Source organism: Pelodiscus sinensis, chromosome 1, assembly GCF_049634645.1.
Source record: "Pelodiscus sinensis isolate JC-2024 chromosome 1, ASM4963464v1, whole genome shotgun sequence".
NCBI classification, from domain to species: domain Eukaryota; kingdom Metazoa; phylum Chordata; order Testudines; family Trionychidae; genus Pelodiscus; species Pelodiscus sinensis.
The window spans coordinates 335,160,095-335,183,646 of record NC_134711.1 but is presented as its reverse complement, the minus strand read 5'-3'; the positions used below and the strand labels follow the sequence as shown (position 1 = coordinate 335,183,646).

General features: G+C 50.1%; 2 protein-coding genes across 2 annotated transcripts; both read left to right on the top strand.

The window, feature by feature from the left end:
- Positions 1–566: 566 nt before the first annotated feature.
- Positions 567–1,514, top strand: LOC102458897 (olfactory receptor 52K2-like). Its single transcript, XM_006117174.2, has one exon. The coding sequence runs from the start codon at positions 567–569 to the stop codon at positions 1,512–1,514; it is 948 nt and encodes a 315-aa protein (XP_006117236.2).
- Positions 1,515–13,214: 11,700 nt separating this feature from the next.
- On the top strand, positions 13,215–14,150 carry LOC102458672 (olfactory receptor 52K2-like). Its single transcript, XM_006117173.3, has one exon. It carries the CDS (start codon positions 13,215–13,217, stop codon positions 14,148–14,150), a length of 936 nt encoding a protein of 311 aa, XP_006117235.3.
- The last annotated feature ends 9,402 nt before the right edge of the window (positions 14,151–23,552 follow it).

Genomic DNA, 23,552 nt, shown 5'->3' with positions numbered 1-23,552 from the left:
GTGGAGGTGCTATCCATGACACCAACTCTTCTCCCGGAGGTGTGTTCTAGCTGGGATGTTCGCCCCCGGAACGTGTCTTGGCAAAGGTTTGGTTTCTTCCACTCTCAGATTTTGAGCTACCAGGTGAATGGGGAAATCCCTCCAGCATGGACTCTCCAGCCTGGGTTTTCATTGTAAGGGGGAGCAAGGAATAATAACAATTCTCACCACTCAGACTTTCTGGTGGTGCCTATTAAGGAGTCCCACGCGATGACGTGTACCAATTACTGACACAGGGAGCGCCGTTGAGTAGGGAATTGGCCCCTGTAGGGTCAACTGTTCATAATTTATGTCTCTGGTTAATGAAAATGTGATTTTCAGAGTGTGAAGAGCGATACATCGCTCCATCCCTGGGAACAGCCTCCATTAGTATGGATGGGGTCTGATATTAACATTGTCTCTCCATCCAGGCATTTGTGCTGTGACCATCACCCTAGACTCTGGGCACCTGCAGGAAGTCAGGGAACGTATGGTTTGAGTAGGGAACACGGCTCTGACGCAAGGTTGGCCATCTCCTCTTCAACACCATGTCAGATTCCAACACGACTGGATTCACCAACCCATCCACCTTCATCCTGCTGGGCATCCCTGGCCTGGAGGCAGCCTATGTCTGGCTCGCCATCCCCTTCTGCCTCATGTACGTCATAGTTCTCTTGGGCAACTTCATCATCCTCTTCATTGTGAAGTTTGAACCAAGCCTCCACATGCCTATGTACTATTTCCTCTGCATGCTGGCCGTCACTGACCTAGTCCTGTCCACCTCCACCCTACCCAAAATGCTGAGCATCTTCTGGTTCAATTCCAGGGAGATCAAATTCAGTGCCTGCCTTGCCCAGCTGTACTTCGTTCATTCCTTCTCGGTGATGGAGTCTGGGATCTTCATGGCCATGGCTTATGATCGCTACGTGGCCATCTGCAATCCCCTGAGACATTCCACCATCCTGACATACGTGGTCGTGGCCAAGATCGGCCTGGCCGCAGCACTGCGTGGCAGCATTATCGCACTGCCCTATCCCTTCCTGGTGAGACGGTGGCCATATTGCAGAACCAACATCATCTCCCACACGCACTGTGAGCACATGTACGTGGTGAAACTGGCCTGCGGTGACATCAGCATCAGTAGTTCCTACGGTCTCTTTGTGCTATTCTGTGGCAAAGGTCTGGACATATTTTTTATTGCCATGTCCTATATCCAGATCCTCAGGGCCATCTTTAAGCTCCCCACAAAGGACGCCCGGCTCAAGATTTTTGGGACCTGCAGCTCCCACCTTTGTGCCATCTTAGCTTTTTATATCCCTGGTTTTTTCTCCTCCTTCACACAGAGATTTGGCCAGAACATGGCCATGCATTTCCATGTTCTCATTGGTAACGTGTATCTCTTGGTGCCCCCCATGCTCAACCCCATCATCTATGGGGTAAGGACCAAAGAGATCCGGGAAAAGCTGCTACCCTTCTTTACTCGTAAACAGACTTAAAGTTTTGTCCTGGTGCTCCATCTCTCAGAGGGTGCGTCCACGCTGCAGCCTTACCTCGGAATAAGCTGCACTTGTGCTTGTGAAGCTTATTTTGAGGTAATTTCAAAATAGCTTATTTGTCTACACAGCACCCAATTTCAAAATAAAGTGCTATTTCGACAAGTCCCTTAACCGTTGTGGAAGGAGGGGCACAGAGACGTCGGAATAGCGCACCCGTTATTTCAAAATATATTTTGAAATTACAGGCACGTTTAACGATGCAGACTAGCTATTTCGGGATACTTCCCGGGATTCCAAAATAGCACCGCTGTAAAGACGGAGCCAGAGAGCGCTCCCTTCCGAGCGGACTGTGAACGTTCTGGCAAGTATTGCATTGATCGGTGACTGCGCCGTGCAAGACACATTAAACCCTTTCCTGGCCTTAGTGTGATGTGTCCGTGTGCTGAACTAGGGAATGGGTCTGTGCACACGCATTAAGTCCTGGGGGTGCCCTCTCCCTAACTCGAATTTGAAATGGGCCTGTGGGTGCCTGCCCATCCTACCTTTTTCCTCAGGGTCTCCCCTTTGCTCCACATCTTCGCTCCAGTCCTCAGCCACTTCTGTGTGTTTTCTGCCCATTCCCTGCTCCTCTCCTCCCCATGTCACTCTTTGGATCATCTCTGTGCGGGGTCCCACCTGGAATGGAGGTGCCCTTGGGGCCTCGGTCTCCCCAGTCTGGGTCCCATCTTGCCCTGGGATGTAACAAGCTGCAAAGCCCTCCACGCTGCCTCACCCAACGTCCACAGACAGGGCCTGCACCCAGGTGTGTTCATGGGGGGTCTGGCCAGCCACTGCACGAACCCACAATAGAGAGGCTACTGCCAATGCGCCCAGCTCCTCAGGCTAAGAGCCCAGCGCCGCACTGTCCTACCCTGGTGACAACCCCACTGCATTACCCAATGTGCCGCTGCTACACAGGGAAGGTGGCATGCACCCGTTTGCGTGCATTCTTCAGCAAGCCAACACATTCTTCAGCCTAGTTCTCATTGTACCTGCAAAGTGGATCATGGGGTTCTCAGCTCAGCCCACGTTTCAGAAGCACCGACAGAGCCAGAACTGCACATACACTGACGGCACAGCGGAATAGCCACTTCTCTGGATCTGCTGGCAATGCTCCCCCTAAGGCACCCCAATATGCCATTCGCCTTCTTGGCTACAAGGGCGCCCTGTTGACTCCTATCCAGCTTCTCATCCACTGCAATCCCCAGGTCCTTTTCTGCAGAACTGCTGCTAAGCAGTCTGGCCCTGTGTGAACTTGCCTCTTCCCTCCAAGCGTAGACAGACCCCTGGCTTTGACCAAATCGTGTCACTAAAGCGTGTCCCAGAACGGCGTCCAGGGCTAGAGCCACAAAGTCACTTGGTAAATACTGAGCTTAGGCATCGCTGCCTTTTCTACCCCGGCTCCTCGGCTGCCTGACTCTCCAGGAGCTTAAGGTTTCACTCGTGGCCTGATTGCTGACACCGCGCTGCAGCTAACGAGCTGGCCAGGGTCGTCACTCCGTCCTGGTGGTGCTCAGCAGCAGGAACAGCAGACACTGTGGCTCCAGCAGCTTCCCTCCCACCGACAGCTCCAGAGGGAATGGGAACAGCAGCACCAGCTCCGGTGGGAGTTGGCCACCCAGCGGCAGGTGCAGCAGGAACATCGAGTCCAACAGGTTGCCACCTCCTTCACGTCCGTGCCCTACCCCGACGGGCAGAGACAGGGGCAGTCTGACAGGGTCACCAGTGCCCCTGACCTTGACATCTGGGGTCTAGTGATGACCCAGAAGGGTTCCTCCTTACATTCAGTCAAGTCAACTCTACCACCCAGTGGCCACCCAAGCACTGAGGCACACTCAGTGTGAATAATTTCTACCTGGGGGCGGAGGGGGGAACACAACCTCTGAGCATATCTCTTCCACTGAGCTTTCTCTGTGGCGAACTTCTGCCCGGGGCAAGATGGATTTATTTGAGGGTTTCGTCCTCTTTTAGGGGTTGGCTTTCTGGGGGTGGAAAAAAGCCCTATAAAAGAGACCTCCCGGAACTGAGCTGGCTCAGGGTCTGTGTTGCTCTGCAGGCAGGGAAGGGGTGGGGGGCTAACCCCAACCCTATGTCTTGGCTGGGGGAGACCAGAGCTTCTGGCCCAACAGGGCAGGGAGACGGAGAGCCGCAGAAGGCAGGGAGGTGGTCTGTTCTCTATCCTTAGTGCTAAATTCATATTAGCTCATAACATTATTCTCCCTAGAGTAGGGGCGAGGAATCTCTTTTGGGACGGGGGCCACTGACCCACAGAAAAATCAGTCGGGGGCCACATACAAGTGAGAAGCCTGACCACCCCCCCCCAAACCCTCTCTGATGTGGTCCTCAACTGAGAAGCAGAAAGACACTCCCCACAATCCCCTCCCACACCAGAGTCTCAGGGGGGCCGGGCTAGTTGATTTTCTGTGCTCCAGTTCCAGTTTTGTGTGCTCAGTAGGCATGGGCTCCACAATGCTAGGAGGGGAGCCCTGAGCCTCGGGGGCTGGATGTAGGCAGGCTGGGGGTCACATCCAATTGATGGGCCTGAGGTTCCTGACCCCTGCCCTAGAGTTTCAGGGTGGCTAAACACTGGAATAAATTGTCTAGGGTAACCAACTTTCTCATTGCTGGCAAGTAGACCCTGAGTCCCTGCGTCTGCCCGGCCTATTCCCCCAGGCCCTGCGCCCTGCACCATCCAGTCCATGGTATCCCGGCTCCTTTCTCCACCTCTTCCACCATCAGCCAGCCCTTGTCTCATCTGCTATATGCCCCTATTGACGTTGCTCCCTGGAGCTTTTCCTCTGTCCCTGCCTCAGCTGGCTCCTTCTGCTCCCGGGCTGGGCTGAGAGCTGCCGGAGCCTGAGAAGGGATTCTCTGTAGGTAGGAAGTGCCTCCAGTTGAGCAGGAGCAGATGTGAACCCAATGCCTCTGCTCTACCAGACTCAGCCAAATCCCCTTTTCTCCCAGACTTCCTAGTTCAACACCCAGTATCAGGCCAACCTACCTGGCACCCAGACAGAGAAGCCAAGGAACTGACTGTCCGGAAAACAATCTAGACTGGTGGAAACCCCCTTGACTGACTTCTCATGGTAGAAACCATCCGTATCCTTATGTCTTTGGGCTTGTCCTGTGCTCTCCACTGATGCACCTTGTGATAATGGGCAGGAGGCTGAGGTGGAGGCATCTTTAGTCATTAAGACTCAGCCCTAACGAGATTGCATCCGACAGAAGAAGGGAGACACTGCAAGCTAGATCAGACCAGGTCTCTCCAGTTTTCTTCCCTGCAGCGGAGTGGACATGGAAGGAATGGAACTCCCACGCTTTGGAGGGAACAGAGACAGGAGAAGCTGGTCCAGCCTTGAGAAAAAACCAAAACAGAGACTTGATGAGCTAGAAGAGGTTGGGGCAGGAGATGGGCACCAGAGCGGCAGAAGGTGACTCTTTGGTTGCAGGGTGGTGGTGCAGTAGAGATGAAGGAGAAATCAGGATTTGCAGGAGGTGGCCCCTGGACACCGTAGAGGTCTTCAGGATGATATATTCCTAATAATTCTTTCTTCCGGGAATGAGAAAATAATGCACATTGGAAACAATAATCCCAATTCTGCAGATCAACTGGAAGAGTCTAAATTGTAGCCAGCAATTTTAGTTCATTCTCCTTCTATTGTGTGAGATGACGATTAAGCAATATTTTATTTCAAATATATTCACTGTATGTTAATTAAGATTAAATTGTGGGGCTATAGAAGTGTAGGGTTGATTGGTATGTAGAGGAACCAAGCACTAGACATAAGTGACATAAGCTGGAATGTAAGAACCGGTAGCTTAAATGCTGCAAGACTTTAGCTTAGCTATTCTAGGCCCTGGAGACTAGAAATTGACAGGAATGATTAACATTGTGTGAAATTATGCAGAAGAATTAATTATTAGATCATAATAATTCTGTAAAAATGCATCTGTCTCAGAATCAGAATTGCAGGATATAGGTTGGGTGTTAAGGCAATAGAAAATTGAGCTCTCTTACATTTCTAGGGGACACCGACCAACACGAGACAAGGGAGCTGACACTTATCGACATGCATAGAATGTAGGTACAGACAGAATCACAGTCTTAAAAGGGGGTGCCCAGAATAGGAAAATGGAGCTTCTTATGGGAGACTCAAGCAGGAGCCATCGCTCGACTGATGATAGAGCCATGAGAGATCCATCATCCCCTCATAATATTGCTAATGATGGGAGTGTAACTCTATTTGCCACTGTCCCAGAGGTGTGTATGGAATTCGTACACGCATGTGTAATCAGAGCTCTAATTGTAACTTTTATAAAATGTAGAGAATAGACTAGACCTTGTCCTGATGACTGGGGATGTGGGCAGCTCCTTTGGTCTGTTGGTGTTCCTAGAAGCTTTCAATCTGAAACATGCAGCAGAGGTGGCTTGCGGTCTGCCACGCTTGAACGGTAGCCACTAGCAGTGAAGCTATGGGGAGGTAGCACCACCTTGCAGTATGTACTTTGAAGAAAACAAAAGTCTACACAATCAATGTGTCCTCTTTTATTTTCCATCTATGTGCAGAATGAATTTTGTCATGTGCACCGATGTGGAGGTAAAGTGTGGATGCGCATCACCAATGGAAACAAAAAACACATTGATTGATTGATTGATTGAAAGTTACTATAGGGATACTTACTCCAGCCAGGACAGGGTAGACATTTTGCAAGTTTCTATGCCAAGAATTACATCATATATATAGAAGCCCAGTGTCTGTGAGTCTGTAATGCCAAAATGTTGGCTGTTCCCTCTGGGCAGCGCTGTTCCCCGAGTCACATTCTTCGCCTCCCACCTTGGCACTCGTCTGACTTCTGCACCACTCAGCCAGGCCGCCACAGGGGAGCAAGCAGTGCAAGAGACCGTTTGGGCCCCGTGCTCCCCATGCAGCACCCCCAAATGGCCACTTGTGCTGCTTGCTCCCCCGCGGCAGCCCGGCTGAGCAGCACAGAAGTCCGCCGAGTGCCATGGCAGGAGGGAAAGGGGATGGGGCGGTGATGTACACGGCCAGGAGGCGGGGCCAGGACGAGCATGCATCCCCGACGGAGACAGAGGAGAGCGGAGAGAGCGAGAGGCAGGAGGGGGAGAAGAGAAAGAGAGAGACGAGAGAGAGCCAGAAGGCGGAGGAGAGCTGAGAGAGAGGGGGGAGGCAGTAGGAGGAGGAGAGAGAGAGAGAGACGAGAGAGAGGCAGAAGGCGGAGGAGAGCTGAGAGAGAGGGGGGAGGCAGTAGGAGGAGGAGAGAGAGAGAGAGGCGAGAGAGAGGCAGAAGGCGGAGGAGAGCTGAGAGAGGGGGGGAGGCAGTAGGAGGAGGAGAGAGAGAGAGACGAGAGAGAGGCAGAAGGCGGAGGAGAGCTGAGAGAGAGGGGGGAGGCAGTAGGAGGAGGAGAGAGAGAGAGAGGCGAGAGAGAGGCAGAAGGCGGAGGAGAGCTGAGAGAGGGGGGGAGGCAGTAGGAGGAGGAGAGAGAGAGAGACGAGAGAGAGGCAGAAGGCGGAGGAGAGCTGAGAGAGAGGGGGGAGGCAGTAGGAGGAGGAGAGAGAGAGAAAGAGACACGGAGCGGGAGACCGGAGGCTCAGGACAGAAGACCGACATGGAGGAGAGACCTGAAAATCCCGTCTTATGACAGGCTAATTGGCTAGTTTAAATATAAGAGAGAAATGAATTCTGGAAGTGATCAGACAAGTCACAAACACTCAAACACCACACCACAGCATTGATGGGCATGGCAGGAGTATCAGGAAGTGAGAAGAACGCTAGAACAGACACAGTGTTGGGAGGAGAATGGGAAAGGGACGGCGTGTGTGTGCAGGGGAGACTGGCATCGTGTGTGTGTGTGTGTGTGTCACACCTCCCCCCAGACTCTGCAACACGGACACAGTGGGGGTGGGCTGGCTGCGGGGGGGAGGGGATGAGCATCGTGCGCTGTGGATTTAAGCCGGGCCACACTCACTGTGGGACCTCGCTCAGACCCCAGCAGCTGCTGGTGACTCCATCCCAGTCCTGAGCCCTGCCCCTCCCCCACTCTGACAACAGCCCCTCTCCTGCCCTCCCCACCCAAGAGCAGCTGGCCAAGGGTTCAAGCCGAGGGTGGGAGCAGGGGGGCAGCAGGGCAATGGGAGATGATGGAAATCCCCTCCCCCCTTCTGGGCCCCACGGATGTGACAGAAAAAATGCTCAGGTTGTCTCCTGCCCGTCCTCAGGGAGGAGCCCCCCCCGGGACCTTCTGAAGGGGGCGGGTCGGGGCAGATGCCCGGCAGGGAGCTCATTTTGCAGGCCTCCCACGGCTGCCACAGACCCGGCACCGGAGGGGGCAGAGGAGGGCAAAGAGCAGCCCCCACACCAGCTGCCCCCGCCAGCCGATCGCGGCTCAGCCCCACCTGCACCCCCTCCGCTCTCCGGGAGCAGACAGTGTTTGAACCCAAAGCCTCCCTCTGCCTCGCCCCGGGCTGGCCTGCCAGCTTTGAATGGCGTCACCTTGCAAGTGAAGCTGGAAATACGAAATGCGACTCTAAAGGCCATTAACGATTCTTCCAGTTCCTTATACAGAGTCGCAGAATCTAGGGCTGCGTCTAGACTGGCAAGAATTTGCGCAAATACTTTTAACGGAAAAGTTTTCCCATTAAAAGTATTTGTGCAAGAGAGCGTCGACACTGGCACGGATACTTTTGCACAAAAGACATCTTTTGGCAAACAGCATCCGTGCCAGTGTAGACGCTCTCTTGCGGAAGAAAGCGCCGAAGGCCATTTTCGCCCTCGGGCTTTCTTGTGCAAGAAATTAACTTGGCTGTCGACACTGGGCCTCTTGCACAAGAATACTTGCTCAAGAGGGCTTATCCCTGAGTGGGAGCATCAGAGTATTGGCGCAAGAAGCACTGATTTTGTACAGTACAACGTCAGTGCTCTTGCCCAAGTACTCACGGCCAGTGTAGACAGGCGGCAAGACTTTGCGCAAAATCTTGCCAGTCTAGACGCAGCCTCTGATTCTACCAGGTAGCTGAAGTATCACTGCCTAGTGACACAGAACTCAAGCCAACGACCTGTGACGGCCGTGTCTGTCCTGTAAGCCTAAATTGTGGTTGGTCCCAGAAAGACATGTGATCATGCCACCTGGTACTGGAATCCATCTTGGACATGGCATTTTTCGGTGGAGATGACGGATGCTAAACAAACCCTGGGGTCAGCTTGTCGCAGCCTGGCAGTGGGAGAAGGACCCAGGCTGGGGTTCAGAGGGCTCGGCTGTGCCCCAGTCCCAGGGTGCACTTGGGTGCCTGTGACACTTCCCTACTGAACAGGCCCTGCTAGACTGGGAGACCCTTCCCTTCCAGCCATACGCTCAGTTACTCCTAGAGAGCCCGTGGTGAGAGCTGGGAAACCTGGACTCCTGTTTCTCCCTGCCACTCTCTGTGTCACCTTGGGCGGGTCACGTCTCCCTGTGCCTCACCTTTCCTATCTGTATAATGGGGAACAGCTCATAGGGCCTTGCCTTGGCTAGAGAGTCTCAGGGGGTCGCTGTGCCAGTCTGTGACTTTGAAAAGAATGAGTAGTCCTGTGGCACCTTAGGGTATGTCTACACTACCACCCTAGTTCGAACTAGAGTAGTTAATGTAGTCATACGGAGTTGCAAAGAGGTGTACAGCTAGTTCGGAATAGGAAGCCTAATCCGAACTAGCTAGTCCGTGCCGCGTGTAGCCGCGGGCACGGAGTCTGAACCAGCGGACATTTAAAAATGGCGCCAGCCGGCATCATGCAAATTAAGCCCGGAAAATTCAAATCCCGGGCTTCATTTGCAACTCCGTATGACTACATTACCCCCCCTAGTTCGAAGTAGGGGGCTAGTGTAGACATACCCTTAGAGACTAACCCCAATCTATAAGATCAGGAGCTTCCGTGGGACAGACCCCCGGAGTGGAAATAACAGACTCCAGGGAGATAGAAGAGCAGGAGAAGAGCCTGTGAATTGTAGGAGCCCTGTTAAAGAGGCTAAGTACGTGGGCTGGGTGTGTCCCATGGACAGCGCTGGGTGTGGGAATGCGAATGGTAAAGGTCGGGGGAACTGGCTTTGCTGGGTGGTCGAGGGATCCGTCAGTGAAAGGCGCTGCCCAGTGTGATGGAAGATACCGATGGGAACGACCGATGTCTGATCCCACCCTAGCAGCCCCGTGTGCCTGCACAAAGTCCTCGTGTCTTCCCTCCGTCACCTGCCTGCAGATCTGTCTGTCTGCTGCCTGCCCAGCCGTCCTGGGCGGTGTCATTGTATTAGACTCCGTGGAGAGCTAGGTGTTAGCCCTCATTTTCTTACTAATCAACAGTCATAGTTAAATAGACACAATTACACACAGCCGCTAATTCCTTCCTGCCTCAGCCGAGAGCCGAGTTCTCCCCCTCTGGGAAGGCCCCTTAATTGCTGTTTACTTCCAAACATAGAGAGCATGGACGTGGCGACAGGCTTCTCTGCCACCCGTTTGCATCCTGATGCTGCTTCTCCCCCAGAGGCCGAGGGAACCCCCCTGGGACTGCCCAGAGCTGTATTATAACCAGTGCCCAGCCCTGTGCTGGCTCTCGGTGCGGGACACTGCTGCAGACGCTGGGCTGAGAGAGGCGGGGACGAGGCTGCCTGAGGAGGTTCCCAGGGAAGACACGTCCCTCTCAGCACTCACAGGTACGGTCTCCTGCTGGGGGCTCCCCGGCTCGGTAAACCCAGTGCTCTGCGGGCGGGTGGCACAGAGGACGCCTCTGGGGTCTTTTCTGCTCTGCGCACCAGTTAAACAGCCCCAGGCTCTGCCACACCGGATGAGTGTTTTATAGAATCACAGACCAAAGGTCCCTTTTCTGCCGGGCCTCCCTGCCCATCCTGGCTGGTGGCCTCCACCTCTGAGGTGGCTGCATTTAGGGGCGCAGGGTCCTTCGTCAGTGGGTGTAGAACACCAGGCCGTACTGTGAGGCTGCGGCTTGTTCGCTGCTCAGGCCCCAATAAAGCAAAACTCCCCAGTGGAATAAGAACTGAGAAAAGGTCAGAGGAGCCGGCTGCGGGAAAGCTCTGAGAACCTCACCTCCGCCCTTTGTATTTCAAGGCTCTGGCTGGTGGTGTCCCGCCCTTAGGTAACGGGTGGGGTCCCACAAGGGTCCGTACCGGAACCAATCTTGTTCTGGAGCAAGGGGGAAACAGCGGGGTGGCAAAATTTGCAGCTGACACTAACCTGCTCAGGGGAGATAAACACAGAGACGACTGTGAAGAGCTTCAAAAAGATCTGAGAACACCAGGTGACTGGGCGCAAAAATGGCAATGAAGTTTAATGCTGATCAATGCATCAGATGTGTACATGAGGGGGACTACGTCAGCTGTGAACACTCAGGAGAGAGATCATAAAGTCAGTCACAGAATCACAGAATGCTAGAACTGGAAGGGACCTCCAGAGGCCATCAAGCGTCTCTATCACCCCGACAGGTGTCTGTCTAGCCTGCTCGTCAACATCTCCAGAGATGGAGATTCCACAACCTCCCTGGGCAATTTATTCCAGTGTTTGACCACCCTGACAGGTAGGAAGCTTTTCCTAATGTCCAACCTAAACCTCCCTTGCTGCAGTTTAAGCCCATTGCTTCTTGTCCTATCCTCAGAGGCCGAGAACAATTTTCCCCTCTCCTCCCTGTGACACCTTTTTAGATAGCTGGAAACCGCTATCATGTCCCCTGTCAGTCTTCTCTTTTCCAAACTGAACAAGCCCATTGTGGCTAGTTCTTTGAAAACATCTACTCAGTGTGCAGCGGCAATTGAAAAAAAGTAAATAGAATATTAGGAATCACCACAAAAGGGCTAGTATCCTTGAATCCCAGGGCGAGAAGAGACCTCAGGAGTCATCGAGTCCAGCCCCCTGCCCAGAGCAGGACCAATCCCAAATAAATCATAGAGATAGAGAATAAAACAGAGAACATCTTATTGCATCTGTGTAAATCTTCAATACTGCATACAGATGTGGTTGCCTCCTCTAAAAAAAATGATATCTAGGTATCAGAAAATGTACGGAAAAGGGCAACAAAAAGATTAGGGGTTTGGAACAGCTGCCATATGAAGAGAGGTTAATAAAATTTGGAATTCTGGGTATGTCTACACTACCCCGCTAGTTCGAACTAGCGGGGTAATGTAGGCATACCGCACTTGCAAATGAAGCCCGGGATTTGAATTTCCCGGGCTTCATTTGCATAAGCGGGGAGCCGCCATTTTTAAAACCCCGCTGGTTCGAAGCCCGTGCAGCGCGGCTACACGGGGCTCGAACTAGGTAGTTCGGACTAGGATTCCTATTCCGAACTACTGGTACACCTCGCTGCACGGGGTTCGAACCAGCGGGGTTTTAAAAATGGCGGCTCCCCGCTTATGCAAATGAAGCCTGGGAAATTCAAATCCCGGGCTTCATTTGCAAGTGCAGTATGCCTACATTACCCCGCTAGTTCGAACTAGGAGGGTAGTGTAGACATACCCTGTGATATTAGAAAAGGAGACTAAAGGGGGATATAATGGATGTCTATAAAATCATGACAGGTGCAGAGAAAGTAAAAAGGCAACGTTATTTACTTGTTCTCCTAATACCAGAACTAGAGCTCATCAAATGAAATGAAGGGGTAACAATTTAAATACCAAGAAAAAGCAGTTTTTCTTCATCCAGCGCATGGTCAACCTGTGGAACTCCTTGCCAGAGGATGTTGTGAAGACCAGGGCTTTAACAGGGTACAAAAAAGAACTGGATAAATTCATGGAGAGTAGGTCCATCAATCCTTATTAGCCAGGACGGGCAGAAATGGTGCCCCTGTTCCGTTCATTCCCCTAAAATAGGTGGAAAGGTTGTCTTTTTTTCCTGAGATTTAATCTAACTCTGATAATGGGTAGCTTGATTCCATTGCCTCTTGTGCTGACTTCGAATGAAGAGAGATATCTTCCCCCCCCCCCCCCATCTTGTTCTGGCACCATTTCAAGTATCTCAGATCTGCTATGCTATTTTATGTCCCCCCTTAATCTCCTCTATTCCCACCCATCTTCTTCTTCTTTTGGGGGTGGTGGTCATGGAAACCCCATCCCTAGGACTTCGCATCCTATGCCTTCCAGTAGATGGTGTCTCCTAATTTCTTTCCTGAGATGTCCCTGCCAAAGCATTCTCAACCGTAGCCCCTGTGCGCAGTTACCTCTACAGGAATGGGGGAAACCTGAATTGTCTTTCTTCTATCAGTTATGGCCAGGTCTTTTTCTGAAGATGTGCTTTGGAGGGATAATCAGGAATGTGGGTTTCTGCTAGTGCTTATTTAGGGTTCACATGCCGCCCCGTGTGTGAAGGAGTGAGTCAGAGTGCACTACAATGTACAGATTTTGCCATAGTAGGGTCCGTTTTTTTACAGTTAATTCATGTGAATAACAAAAAGGACTTTTTCAGTGTGTTAAGGGACCAATCTGCTTCCTCATGAGAACAGCCTCCAGTAGCGCATAGAGTGTCTCATATCTACATTGTCTCCCCATGCAGGTATTGGCACTTGGAGCATCTCCCCCGACTCTGGATGCACACCGGCACTCAGGGAAACTTAAAGTACATGAAGGAGACACCGTTCTACCTCAGAGTCAGACACCTTCTTCCCTGCTCCATGTCAGAGTCCAACACAACTGACTTCACCAACCCCTCCACCTTCATCCTGCTGGGAGTTCCTGGCCTGGAGACGGCCCATGTCTGGATCTCCATCCCCTACTCCACCATGTACACTGTAGCCATCTTGGGAAACTTCAGCATCCTGCTCATTGTGAAGAGGGAGCCAAGCCTCCATGAACCCATGTACTATTTCCTCTGCATGCTGGCTGTCATCGACCTGGCCCTGTCCACGTCCACCCTGCCCAAAATGCTGAGCATCTTCTGGTTCAATTCCAGGGAGATCGATTTCAGTGCCTGCCTCACCCAGATGTTCTTCATTCACTCATTCGCACTGATGGAGTCTGGGATCTTCGTGGCCATGGCTTATGATCGCTACGTGGCCATCTGCCATCCCCTGAGACATTCCACCATCCTCACAAACTACGTGGTGGCCAAGTTTGGCCTGGCTGCAGTGCTGCGCGGCAGCATGATCGTAATGCCTTATAGCCTCCTGGCAAGGCAGTGGCCATATTGCAGAACCAGCATCCCCCACTTATACTGTGAGCACATGGCCGTGGTGAAGCTGGCCTGTGCTGACATCCGCCTCAGTAGTTACTATAGTCTCTCTGCATTATTATTTGTATTTGGTCTGGATGTGATTTTTATCTCTGTGTCCTATACCCACATCCTCAGGGCCATCTTCAGCCTCTCCACAATGGATGCCCGACTCAAGACTTTTGGGACCTGCAGCTCCCACCTTGGTGCCATCTTAACCTTCTACATCCCATGTTACTTCTCTGCCTTTGCGTATCGTTTTGGAAGTGATATACCTCTGCATGTCCACGTTCTCATTGCCAGCGTGTACCTTCTGATGCCCCCCATGCTCAACCCCATCATCTACGGGGTGAGGACCAGACAGATCCGGGAGAGGCTGCTCTGGCTTTTTACTCGCTAATTATGTTTCTGGAGCGCTGGCTTTCAAATTTAGTTCATGCAGAGCTGGCTGGGGATAGGATACGCGACTCTCTTCCCTTCATGTCTTAGTGGGCAGTCCAAACCCCCTTGAATTCTGAACTACGCGTTCCCCTTTGTGTTAGGGTAACAAACTGATGAGTAGGTCTCTGTAGAACTAGGTAATGCATGCGGCCGCAACCTTTTGAATTGCTTGTAACTGGACCACTATGACCTTGCCCCTCCTCTTCCCTCAAAGCCCAGCCTCTCTTTGGCAATTCACGAGCATCATGGCATTTATCTGGGACTCCAGGACAGCCAGTGCCAAGGGGTGGAGGTTGAGCAGTGAAGCTGAGTCTAACATACGCTCTGCATGGCGCTTTGGATCTCTGCATGGAGAAGCTCCGTGTTATCCCCATGTCATGGATGGACTGATCCGTGTTAAAGTAATTTACCCAAGTCCGTAGAAGGAGTTATTGGTAGCGCTGGGAATAGTAGCCCAGAGTCCATCCGGTGTGTACCTTCTAATGCCTCCCTTGCTAAACCTTGTCGTCTATGGGGTGAGGAGAAAACAGATCTGGGGCAGGCAGAGAACTGGCCCTGGTCTTCTGGTAGCAGCACACCACCAATAATCATTGTGACGGGGTACGGTCACAGACCACCCCTCGGGGGGGCCTCCCACGGAGCTGACACGGCCACTGCCACTGGCCTTCTTGCTCTCTGGGGCTCCTAGCCGCCCGGTCCTGCTGGGCCAGCTCCCTGGTCTCCCCCAGCCGAGGCCCCGAGCTGAGGTCCCTGCCCCCACTGAGAATCAGCACAGACACTGAACCACTTCAGGTCCAAGGCGAGGGCAGTTTAGGGCCAGGCTCCCTGGGATAGCACTCCACGGGTGGGATCAGACCCCAAAGAATTAGGTGAGCCCCCTTTAGCAATGAAAGGGAGAACTGGTTGCCCTCCCCCGCCCCTCCCATGCCCCGGTAACAAACACTTACACTGGGTTTGACAGAAAATAAAAATGGTTTTATGAAGTGGAAGCCGTAGGATTTAAGTAGTAATAAGTGAAGTCAGGCCGAGCAAAGTAGGTTATAAATCAAAAGAAACAAAACCGCTTGGCTAATTCTATGCTGAAACCTCAGAGCAAACTCTTCACACTCACCCTAAAATCTCTGGGCCAGAGCAGACAAACAACCGCATACAAAGGAATCCAATGCATCAGGGAAGGGCAGACAAATAACCAGTGGCAAATTTTTAAAGTGCTTCTACACAAATGCTAGGAGTCTGACTAATAAGATGGGTGAACTAGAGTACCTCGTATTAAATGAGGAGATTGACATAATAGGCATCACTGAAACCTGCTGGAATGAGGAAAATCTGTGGGACACAATCATCCCGGGATATAAAATATAGAGAAAGGATAGAGCAGGCCGGGTGGGTGGCGGAGTGGCACTGTATGTGAAAGATAATGTAGAATCAAATGAAATAAAAATATTAAGTGAATCAACATGTTCCATAGAATCGCTATGGATAGAAATTCCATGCTCCAATAATGAGAAATTAGCAGTAGGGATATATTACCGACCACCTGACCAGGACAGCGATACTGACATTGAAATGCTGAGGGAGATTAGAGAGGCTACCAAAATAGAGAACTCTATAATAATGGGGGATTTTAATTACCCCCATATTGACTGGATACATGTCACCCCAGGAAGAGAAGCAGAGATAAAATTTCTCAATGGCTTAAATGACTGCTTCTTGGAGCAGCTAGTGCAGGAACCCACAAGGGGAGAGGCAATTCTCGATTTAGTCCTGAGTGGAGTGCAGGATCAGGTCCAGGAGATAACCGTTACAGGGCCGCTTGGGAATAGTGACAATAATATAATAACATTCAACATTCCTGTGGTGGGAAGAACACCTCAGCAGTCCAGCACCCTGGCATTTAATTTCAAAAAGGGCAACTATGCAAAAATGAGGAGGCTAGTTAAACAGAAATTAAAAGGCACAGTGACTAGAGCCAAATCCCTGAAAGCTGCATGGAAACTTTTTAAAGACACCATAATAGAGGCCCAACTCAAATGTATACCCCAAATTAAAAAACATAGCAAGAGACCTAAAACAGTGTCACCGTGGCTTAACCACCATGTAAAAGAAGCAGTGAGGGACAAAAAGGTATCTTTTAAGAAGTGGAAGTCCAATCCTAGTGCGATAAATAGAAAGGAACATAAACACTGTCAAATCAAGTGTAAACATGTAATAAGAAAAGCAAAAAAAAAGATTTTGAGGAACAGCCAAAAACTCAAAACGAAATAACAAAATGTTTTTAAGTACATTAGAAGCAGGAAGCCTGCTAAAAAGCCTGTGGGTCCCCTAGATGATCGACCTATAAAAGGAGCAATCAAGGACGATAAAGCCATTGCGGAGAAACTAAATGATTTCTTTGCTTCAGTCTTCAGGGCTGAGGACGTTGGGGAGATTCCTGAATCTGCACCGTCCTTTGTGGGTGATGAATCTGAGGAACTGTCCCGGATTGAAGTGTCATTAGAGGAGGTTTTGGAACAAATAGAAAAACTTAATGTTAACAAATCTCCGGGACCAGATGGCATTCATCCAAGGGTTCTAAAAGAACTCAAATGGGAAATTGCTGAGCTATTATCTGTGGTTTGTAACCTATCCTTTAAATCGGCTTCCGTACCTAATGACTGGAAGGTAGCCAACATGACACCAATATTTAAAAAGGGCTCTAGAGGCGATCCTGGCAATTACAGACCGGTAAGTCTAACTTCAGTACCGGGCAAATTAGTCGAAACAATAGTAAAGAATAAAATTGTGAAGCATGTAGAAGAACATAAATTGTTGGACAAAAGTCAACATGGTTTCTGTAAAGGGAAATCCTGTCTTATTAATCTGTTAGAATTCTTTGAAGCGGTTAACAAGCATGCGGTCAAGGGGGATCCAGTAGATATAGTATACTTAGATTTTCAGAAAGCCTTTCACAAGGTCCCTCACCAAAAGCTCTTGTGTAAATTACATGGCCATGGGATAAGAGGGAAGGTCCTTTCTTGGATTGAGAACTGATTAAAAGACAGGAAAGAAAGGGTAGGAATAAATGGTAAATTTTCAGATTGGAGAGGGGTAACTAGTGGTGTCTCCCAAGGGTCAGTCCTGGGACCAATCCTTTTCAACTTATTCATAAATGATCTGGAGAAAGGGGTAAGCAGTGAGGGTATGTCTACACTACCCCGCTAGTGCGAACTAGCGGGGTAATGTATGCATACCGAACGTGCAAATGAAGCCTGGGATTTGAATTTCCCGGGCTTTATTTGCATAAGCCGGCCAGGGCCATTTTTAAATGCCGGCTTGTTCGAACCCCGTGCCGCGCGGCTACACGCGGCACGGGCTAGATAGTTCGGACTAGCAAGCTAGCGGGGTAGTGTAGACATACCCTGAGGTAGTAAAGTTTGCAGATGATACCAAACTGTTTAGGATAGTCAAGGCAGAAGCAGATTGTGAGGGACTCCAAGAAGATCTCACCAAACTCAGTGATTGGGCAGCAAAATAGCAAATGAAATTTAATGTGGATAAGTGTAAAGTAATGCACATTGGGAAAAATAACCCCAACTATACGTACAGTATGATGGGGGCTAATTTGGCTACGACAAATCAGGAAAGGGATCTTGGAGTTATCGTGGACAGTTCTCTGAAAACTTCCACGCAGTGTGCAGCGGCAGTCAAAAAGGTAAATAGGATGCTAGGAATTATTAGGAAAGGGATAGAAAATAAGACACAGAATATCTTACTGCCCCTGTATAAAACTATGGTACGCCCACATCTTGAATACTGTGTACAGATGTGGTCTCCTCACCTCAAAAAAGATATTTTGGCCTTGGAAAGGGTTCAGAAAAGGGCAACTAAGATGATTAGGGGTTTGGAACGGGACCCATAGGAGGAGAGGTTAAAGCGACTGGGACTTTTCACTTTAGAAAAGAGGAAACTGAGGGGGGATATGATCGGGGTCTATAAAATCATGAGTGGTGTGGAAAGGGCTGATAAAAAAAAGATATTTATTAGTTCCCATAATAGAAGAACTGGAGGACACCAAATGAGATTAATGGGGAGCAGGTTTAAAACTAATAAGCGAAAGTTCTTCTTCACACAGCGTGTAGTCAACCTGTGGAACTCCTTGCCAGAGGAGGCTGTGAAGGCTAGGACTATAACAGAGTTTAAAGAGAAGCTAGATAGTTTCATGGAGGTTAGGTCCATAAAAGGCTATTAGCCAGGGGATAAAATGGTGTCCTTGGCCTCTGTTTGTCAGAGGCTGGAGAGGGATGGCAGGAGACAAATCGCTTGATCATTGTCTTCAGTCCACCCTCTCTGGGGCACCTGGTGCTGGCCACTGTCGGCAGACAGGATACTGGGCTAGAAGGACCTTTGGTCTGACCCAGTACGGCCGTTCTTATGTTCTTATGTTCTTATGTTCTCTTTTCCAGCTGCCCCTCCATACCAGGGCTCTTTTCCACACCCTGGGGTCCCTGGCTCCTTCCTTCAGGTGCAGCCCAGCCAAAAGACCCAGGCCCCTCCTTCCCTATTCCTTTTGTTAAGGAGCTGAGGCCCCTCCCTCCCAACCACTGCTCAGACGGAAGGACAAAAGATTGTTGAACAGCGGCTCATCTAGAAGTTGCGGGTAACACCCTCCATGTCTCCCCTTCACACACTGGAAACTCACCGAGTATCCCCCCTCCATGTGTCTAATTTTCCACACACAAATGATACGTACGACAGAGTAAGATCAACAGACCCAGCAGACCATGACATGCAGATCGATGGGTTACGTGAAATAATTCGCTCAAACCACCTTTGAGTTCTGTATATTCATGTCCAGGAGTTCAGTTCCTAAAGCATGGGGGGGGGGAAGGCTCCATCACACACCATTTCCTAAAGCATGGGAACCATCACAACCATAACTACAGCCACAAAGATGATACATGAAAAGAGTCATAGAATCCTAGAACACTAGAACTGGAAGGGACCTCGAGAGGTCACCGGGTCCGGTCCCCTGGACTCATGGCAGCACCGAGCACCGTGTCTGTCCAACCTGCTCTTAAATATCTCCAGTGATGGAGAGTCCACAATCCGCCTAGGCAGTTCAGTTCAGAGTTTCACCACCCTGACAGTTAGGAAGTTTTTCCTAATGTCCAACCTAAACTCCCTTGCTGCAGTTTAAGCCCATTGCTTCTTGTCCTAGCATCAGAAGCCAAGACATTTTTTTCTCCCTCCACCTCGTAACACCCTTTTAGGTACTTCAAGTAATAAATATATAAACATATTAGAATATGAATCAGCTTAGCCAATCAGAACGTTCCATTGACACCTGACAGGACATGCCTTGTCTGCAATTTCTTGTTATTGTAGAACCCTGGTAGTAACTCTGATAGAACTAGTCATATTCAGTCATACAGCATCGTACCATGGCCTCAACCCACAGCCGTGCTACAGTTGCCAGGCGCCTAAGGAAGGAACATTTCCTGGTGTATTGCAGAGCAAGCCACTGGGACACTAAAGCCCTTTGAAGATGGATAAAGCAGATAAATCCCCATTTTCACACAGGGAGCCTGCTTCTTGCACAGGAAAAGAAGGAAAGAGTTATTAAAAAGGGAGAATTTGTCTTTTCCTCCAAGGGTCACCAGCGAACCCGCTTGGCTTGCAGCACGTTAACTTGTGTTGGATGAAAGCATCTTACAGAAAAGCATCCAGGGTACTTGTAGGTCACACACCTGGGCATAAACATCTATGAGTGTTTGTTACAAGTGCATCTCTTTGTGTATTTGCACGTGCATTTGTGTGTGTTCACAGTTGTCTCTGTGTGGATGTGCATCTGGGTCTGGGCACTTGTGTCTGTGCACATCCATATGTATATGCACGTACTTCCGCGTAGGTGTGTAGGAGTGGGGTTTTATATTTATATTTTAGGTTTAATGATGTAGTAATGTATGACTTAATTTCATCCTGCCCGACCGATGTTCATAAAGACAAATGTTAAAAAAGACAAATGCAAAGTGCTCCACTTAGGAAGGAACAATCAGTGTCATACATACAGAATGGGAAGCGACTGTCTAGGAAGGAGCACGGCAGAAAGAGATCTAGGGGTTATAGTGGACCAAAAGCTGAATATGAGTCAGCAGTGTGATGCTGTGGCAAAGAAAGCAAACATGATTCTCTTGGTTCCTCTTGGTTTCTGAGGACAGGACAAGGAGTAATGGGCTTAAAGTGCAGCAAGGGAGATTTAGATTGGACATTAGGAAAAAATTCCTAACTGTCAGGGTGGTCAAATATTGGAATAAATTGCCAAGGGAGGTGGCGGAATCTCCCTCTCTGGAGATATTTAAGAACAGGTTAGATAGACGTCTGCCAGGGATGGTGTAGATGGAGCTTGGTCCTGCCTTGAGGGCGGGGGGCTGGACTCGATGACCTCTCGAGGTCCCTTCCAGTCCTATGATTCTATGATTCTGGGCTGCATTAACAGGTGTGTTGTGAGCAAGAGACGAGAATTCATTCTTCCACTCTACTCTGCACTGGTTAGGCCTCAGTTGAAGTATTGTGTCCAGTTCTGGGCACCGCATTTCAAGAAAGATGTGGAGAAATTGGAGAGGGTCCAGAGAAGAGCAACAAGAATGATTAAAGGTCTAGAGAACATGACCGATGAAGGAAGGCAGAAAGAATTGGGTTTGTTTAAATTAGAAAAGAGTGGGTTTGTTTAAACAAAATTGGGTTTGTTTAAATTAGAAAAGGAGTTCAAATTAAGCGCTCCGCTAGTTCGAATTAAGTTCAAACTAGCGGTTTGTATGTGTAGCGCCTATTAAAGTTAATTCGAACTAAAGGCTGTTAGTTCGAATTAACTTTGTAGTGTAGACAAACCCAGAGAGAGCAATCAGCAGTCGATTTAGTCGGTCTTTACTAGACACACTAAATCGCCCCAAGGGACACAGTCACGACAGTGCCAATCTCCTGGTAAACAAAGACCTGTCTTAGAGACCAAGAAGTATCATGGTAGAAGGACAAGCGTCTGCAGAACCTTAACTACAGCCCTGGTGCAATTGAATGAGCCAGACAATTAACTGATTTCTCTCTTTGCAACTAGATTATACATACATTTTGTATGTTGAAAGAAAATTAAATTTTAACTTTTCACTGAGTCATTACAATGCACAGTAGCCAAATATTTGTAGAAATGATGCATTGGGCAAGGGCTTAGAAAAGAAAAGGTATAAAACTTTATAAAATTCCCCTCTACTCCTTACATGGCACACCTCCCAGAGATATTCAAAGCCCCAGAGAGCTCTCGCCTGGGTGGTAGAAATCACCCTTCAGTTACACACCGTGCCATTCTATGTTTTAATAAAGTCTCAGTGATGTGAACTAGTTCAAAATATATTTTCTCATCTAAGCATCACCACAATATTTTCCATTTGGCAAACCACATGACTGAGTCTATGATTGTTTTTTTGCATTCCATTTAACTGGTAGGATCAAAGACTTCGTTCTGGGCTGGCTGCAGCGGGCCAGGGTGAATGTAAAGGCCGGGAAGTGCAAGGTGGGGATGGCAGAGGTGTCTCCCCTGGGCCATATGATGGGGAGCAGCTGCTTGAAGCCCAGCCCAGACAAGATGGAGGCTCTCAGAGACTGGCTGGTTCCCCCTGGCCAGGAAGCAAGCGCAGGGATTGCGGGGCACTGCTGGGCTGTGTCTACACTGGCATGAATTTCCGGAACTGCTTAAAACGGAATACTATTCCGTTTTCAGTTTTTCCGGAAAAGGAGCGTCTACATTAGCAGGCTGCTTTTCCGGAAAAGCCCTTTTTCCGGAAAAGTGCCTGTGGCCAATGTAGACGCGCTTTTCCGGAAAAGAGCCCCGATCGCCATTTTCGCGATCGGGGCTTTTTTCCAGAAAAGACTACTGGGCTGTCTACACTGGCCCTTTTCCGGAACAGTGTTCCAGAACAAGGACTTATGCCCGAGCGGGAGCAAAATAATTTTTCTGGAATAGCGGCTGATTTTGTACAGTAGAGCATCGTTGCTTTTCCGGAAATTCAAGGGCCAGTGTAGACAGCTCGAAGCTTATTCCGGAAAAGCGGCTGATTTTCTGGAATAAGTGGCCCAGTGTAGACACAGCCCTGGAGATTTGTGCCCCATGTTAGCTCCATCGCAGCCCTGATTACGGAGCTGTGTTAGAAGGGGAAGCCAGACACGGTGGGCTGGGCTGAGGCAAAGCAGATGACTCTCTGCACACTGAAGGAGGCCCTGGTCAAAGCCCCAGTGCTGGTACACCCACACTGTGGGCGTGTCTAAACTACATGGCTCCGTCGATGGAGCCATGTAGATTAGGCTGATCGGCAGAGGGAAATGAAGCCGCTATTTAAATAATTGCAGCTTCATTTAAATGTATATGGCTGCCACGCTGAGCCGACAAACAGCTGACCAGCTGTTTGTTGGCTCAGTGCGCTAGTCTGGATGCTCTCGCGCTGACCTGAAAGCCCTTTATCGACCTCCCCGTTATGCCTCGTAGGATGATGTTTACCGGGGTGGTCAATAAAGGGCTTTCATGTCGACAGGGGAGCGTCCAGACTGCCCCGATCTGCCGACAAACAGCTGGTCGGCAGAGCGGGGCAGCCATTTAAATTTAAATGAAGCCACAATTATTTAAATCACGGCTTCATTTCCCTTTGCCAAACAAACAAATCTACATGGCTCTGTCGATGGAGCCATGTAGTTTAGACGTACCCTGTGACAAACCCTTCCTGGTGTTTACTGACATCTCAGGCACAGGGCTGGGGGCGGTGCTGATGCAGGTGGATGAGAAGGGGGAGCGACACCCCATCATGTACCTGAGCAGGAAGCTGCTGTCCGGGAGCAGAGCGACGCGGCCGGAGAGAGGGACGCCTGGCGATGGTGTGGGCTCTTCAAAAACTGCAGCCATATCTGTTTGGGTGGCATTGTGCGGTGTACACCAACCACTCCCCCAACATGACTTCAGATGAAGCGAGTCAACACAAAGCTCCTGAGATGAAGCCCTCTCCTGCAGGATTACCTCCCGGAGGGTCCATGTTAAAGGGAGTGCTAATGTCATAGCTGATGCTTTATCCCGGAGCGGGGGGTCTGAATTTCCCTAGGCCACTGGCTGCGTGGCCCTGCTCAGTGCGGTCTCGAAGCAGGGAGAGACGGGCTGTAGTGGGGTTGTGTTTGCTCTGTTCCCCTTGTTATGTGATTCCTACTGCCCTCTGCTTCCCTATCGTGACTCCGTGTGTGTGCTGTGCCCAGCGGGGGAGGGGATCCTTGGGGGAGAACCCCCGAGGGACGGCACATAGGGAATGGCCCAGGCTGGCCTGTCACCTGATCCTCGGGGGAAGATGCCACC

What these genes read in the sequence shown, in the direction of transcription:
- LOC102458672 (XM_006117173.3), top strand. Translation starts at nt 13,215, where the DNA reads ATGTCAGAGTCCAACACAACTGACTTCACCAACCCCTCCACCTTCATC.
- LOC102458897 (XM_006117174.2), top strand. Translation starts at nt 567, where the DNA reads ATGTCAGATTCCAACACGACTGGATTCACCAACCCATCCACCTTCATC.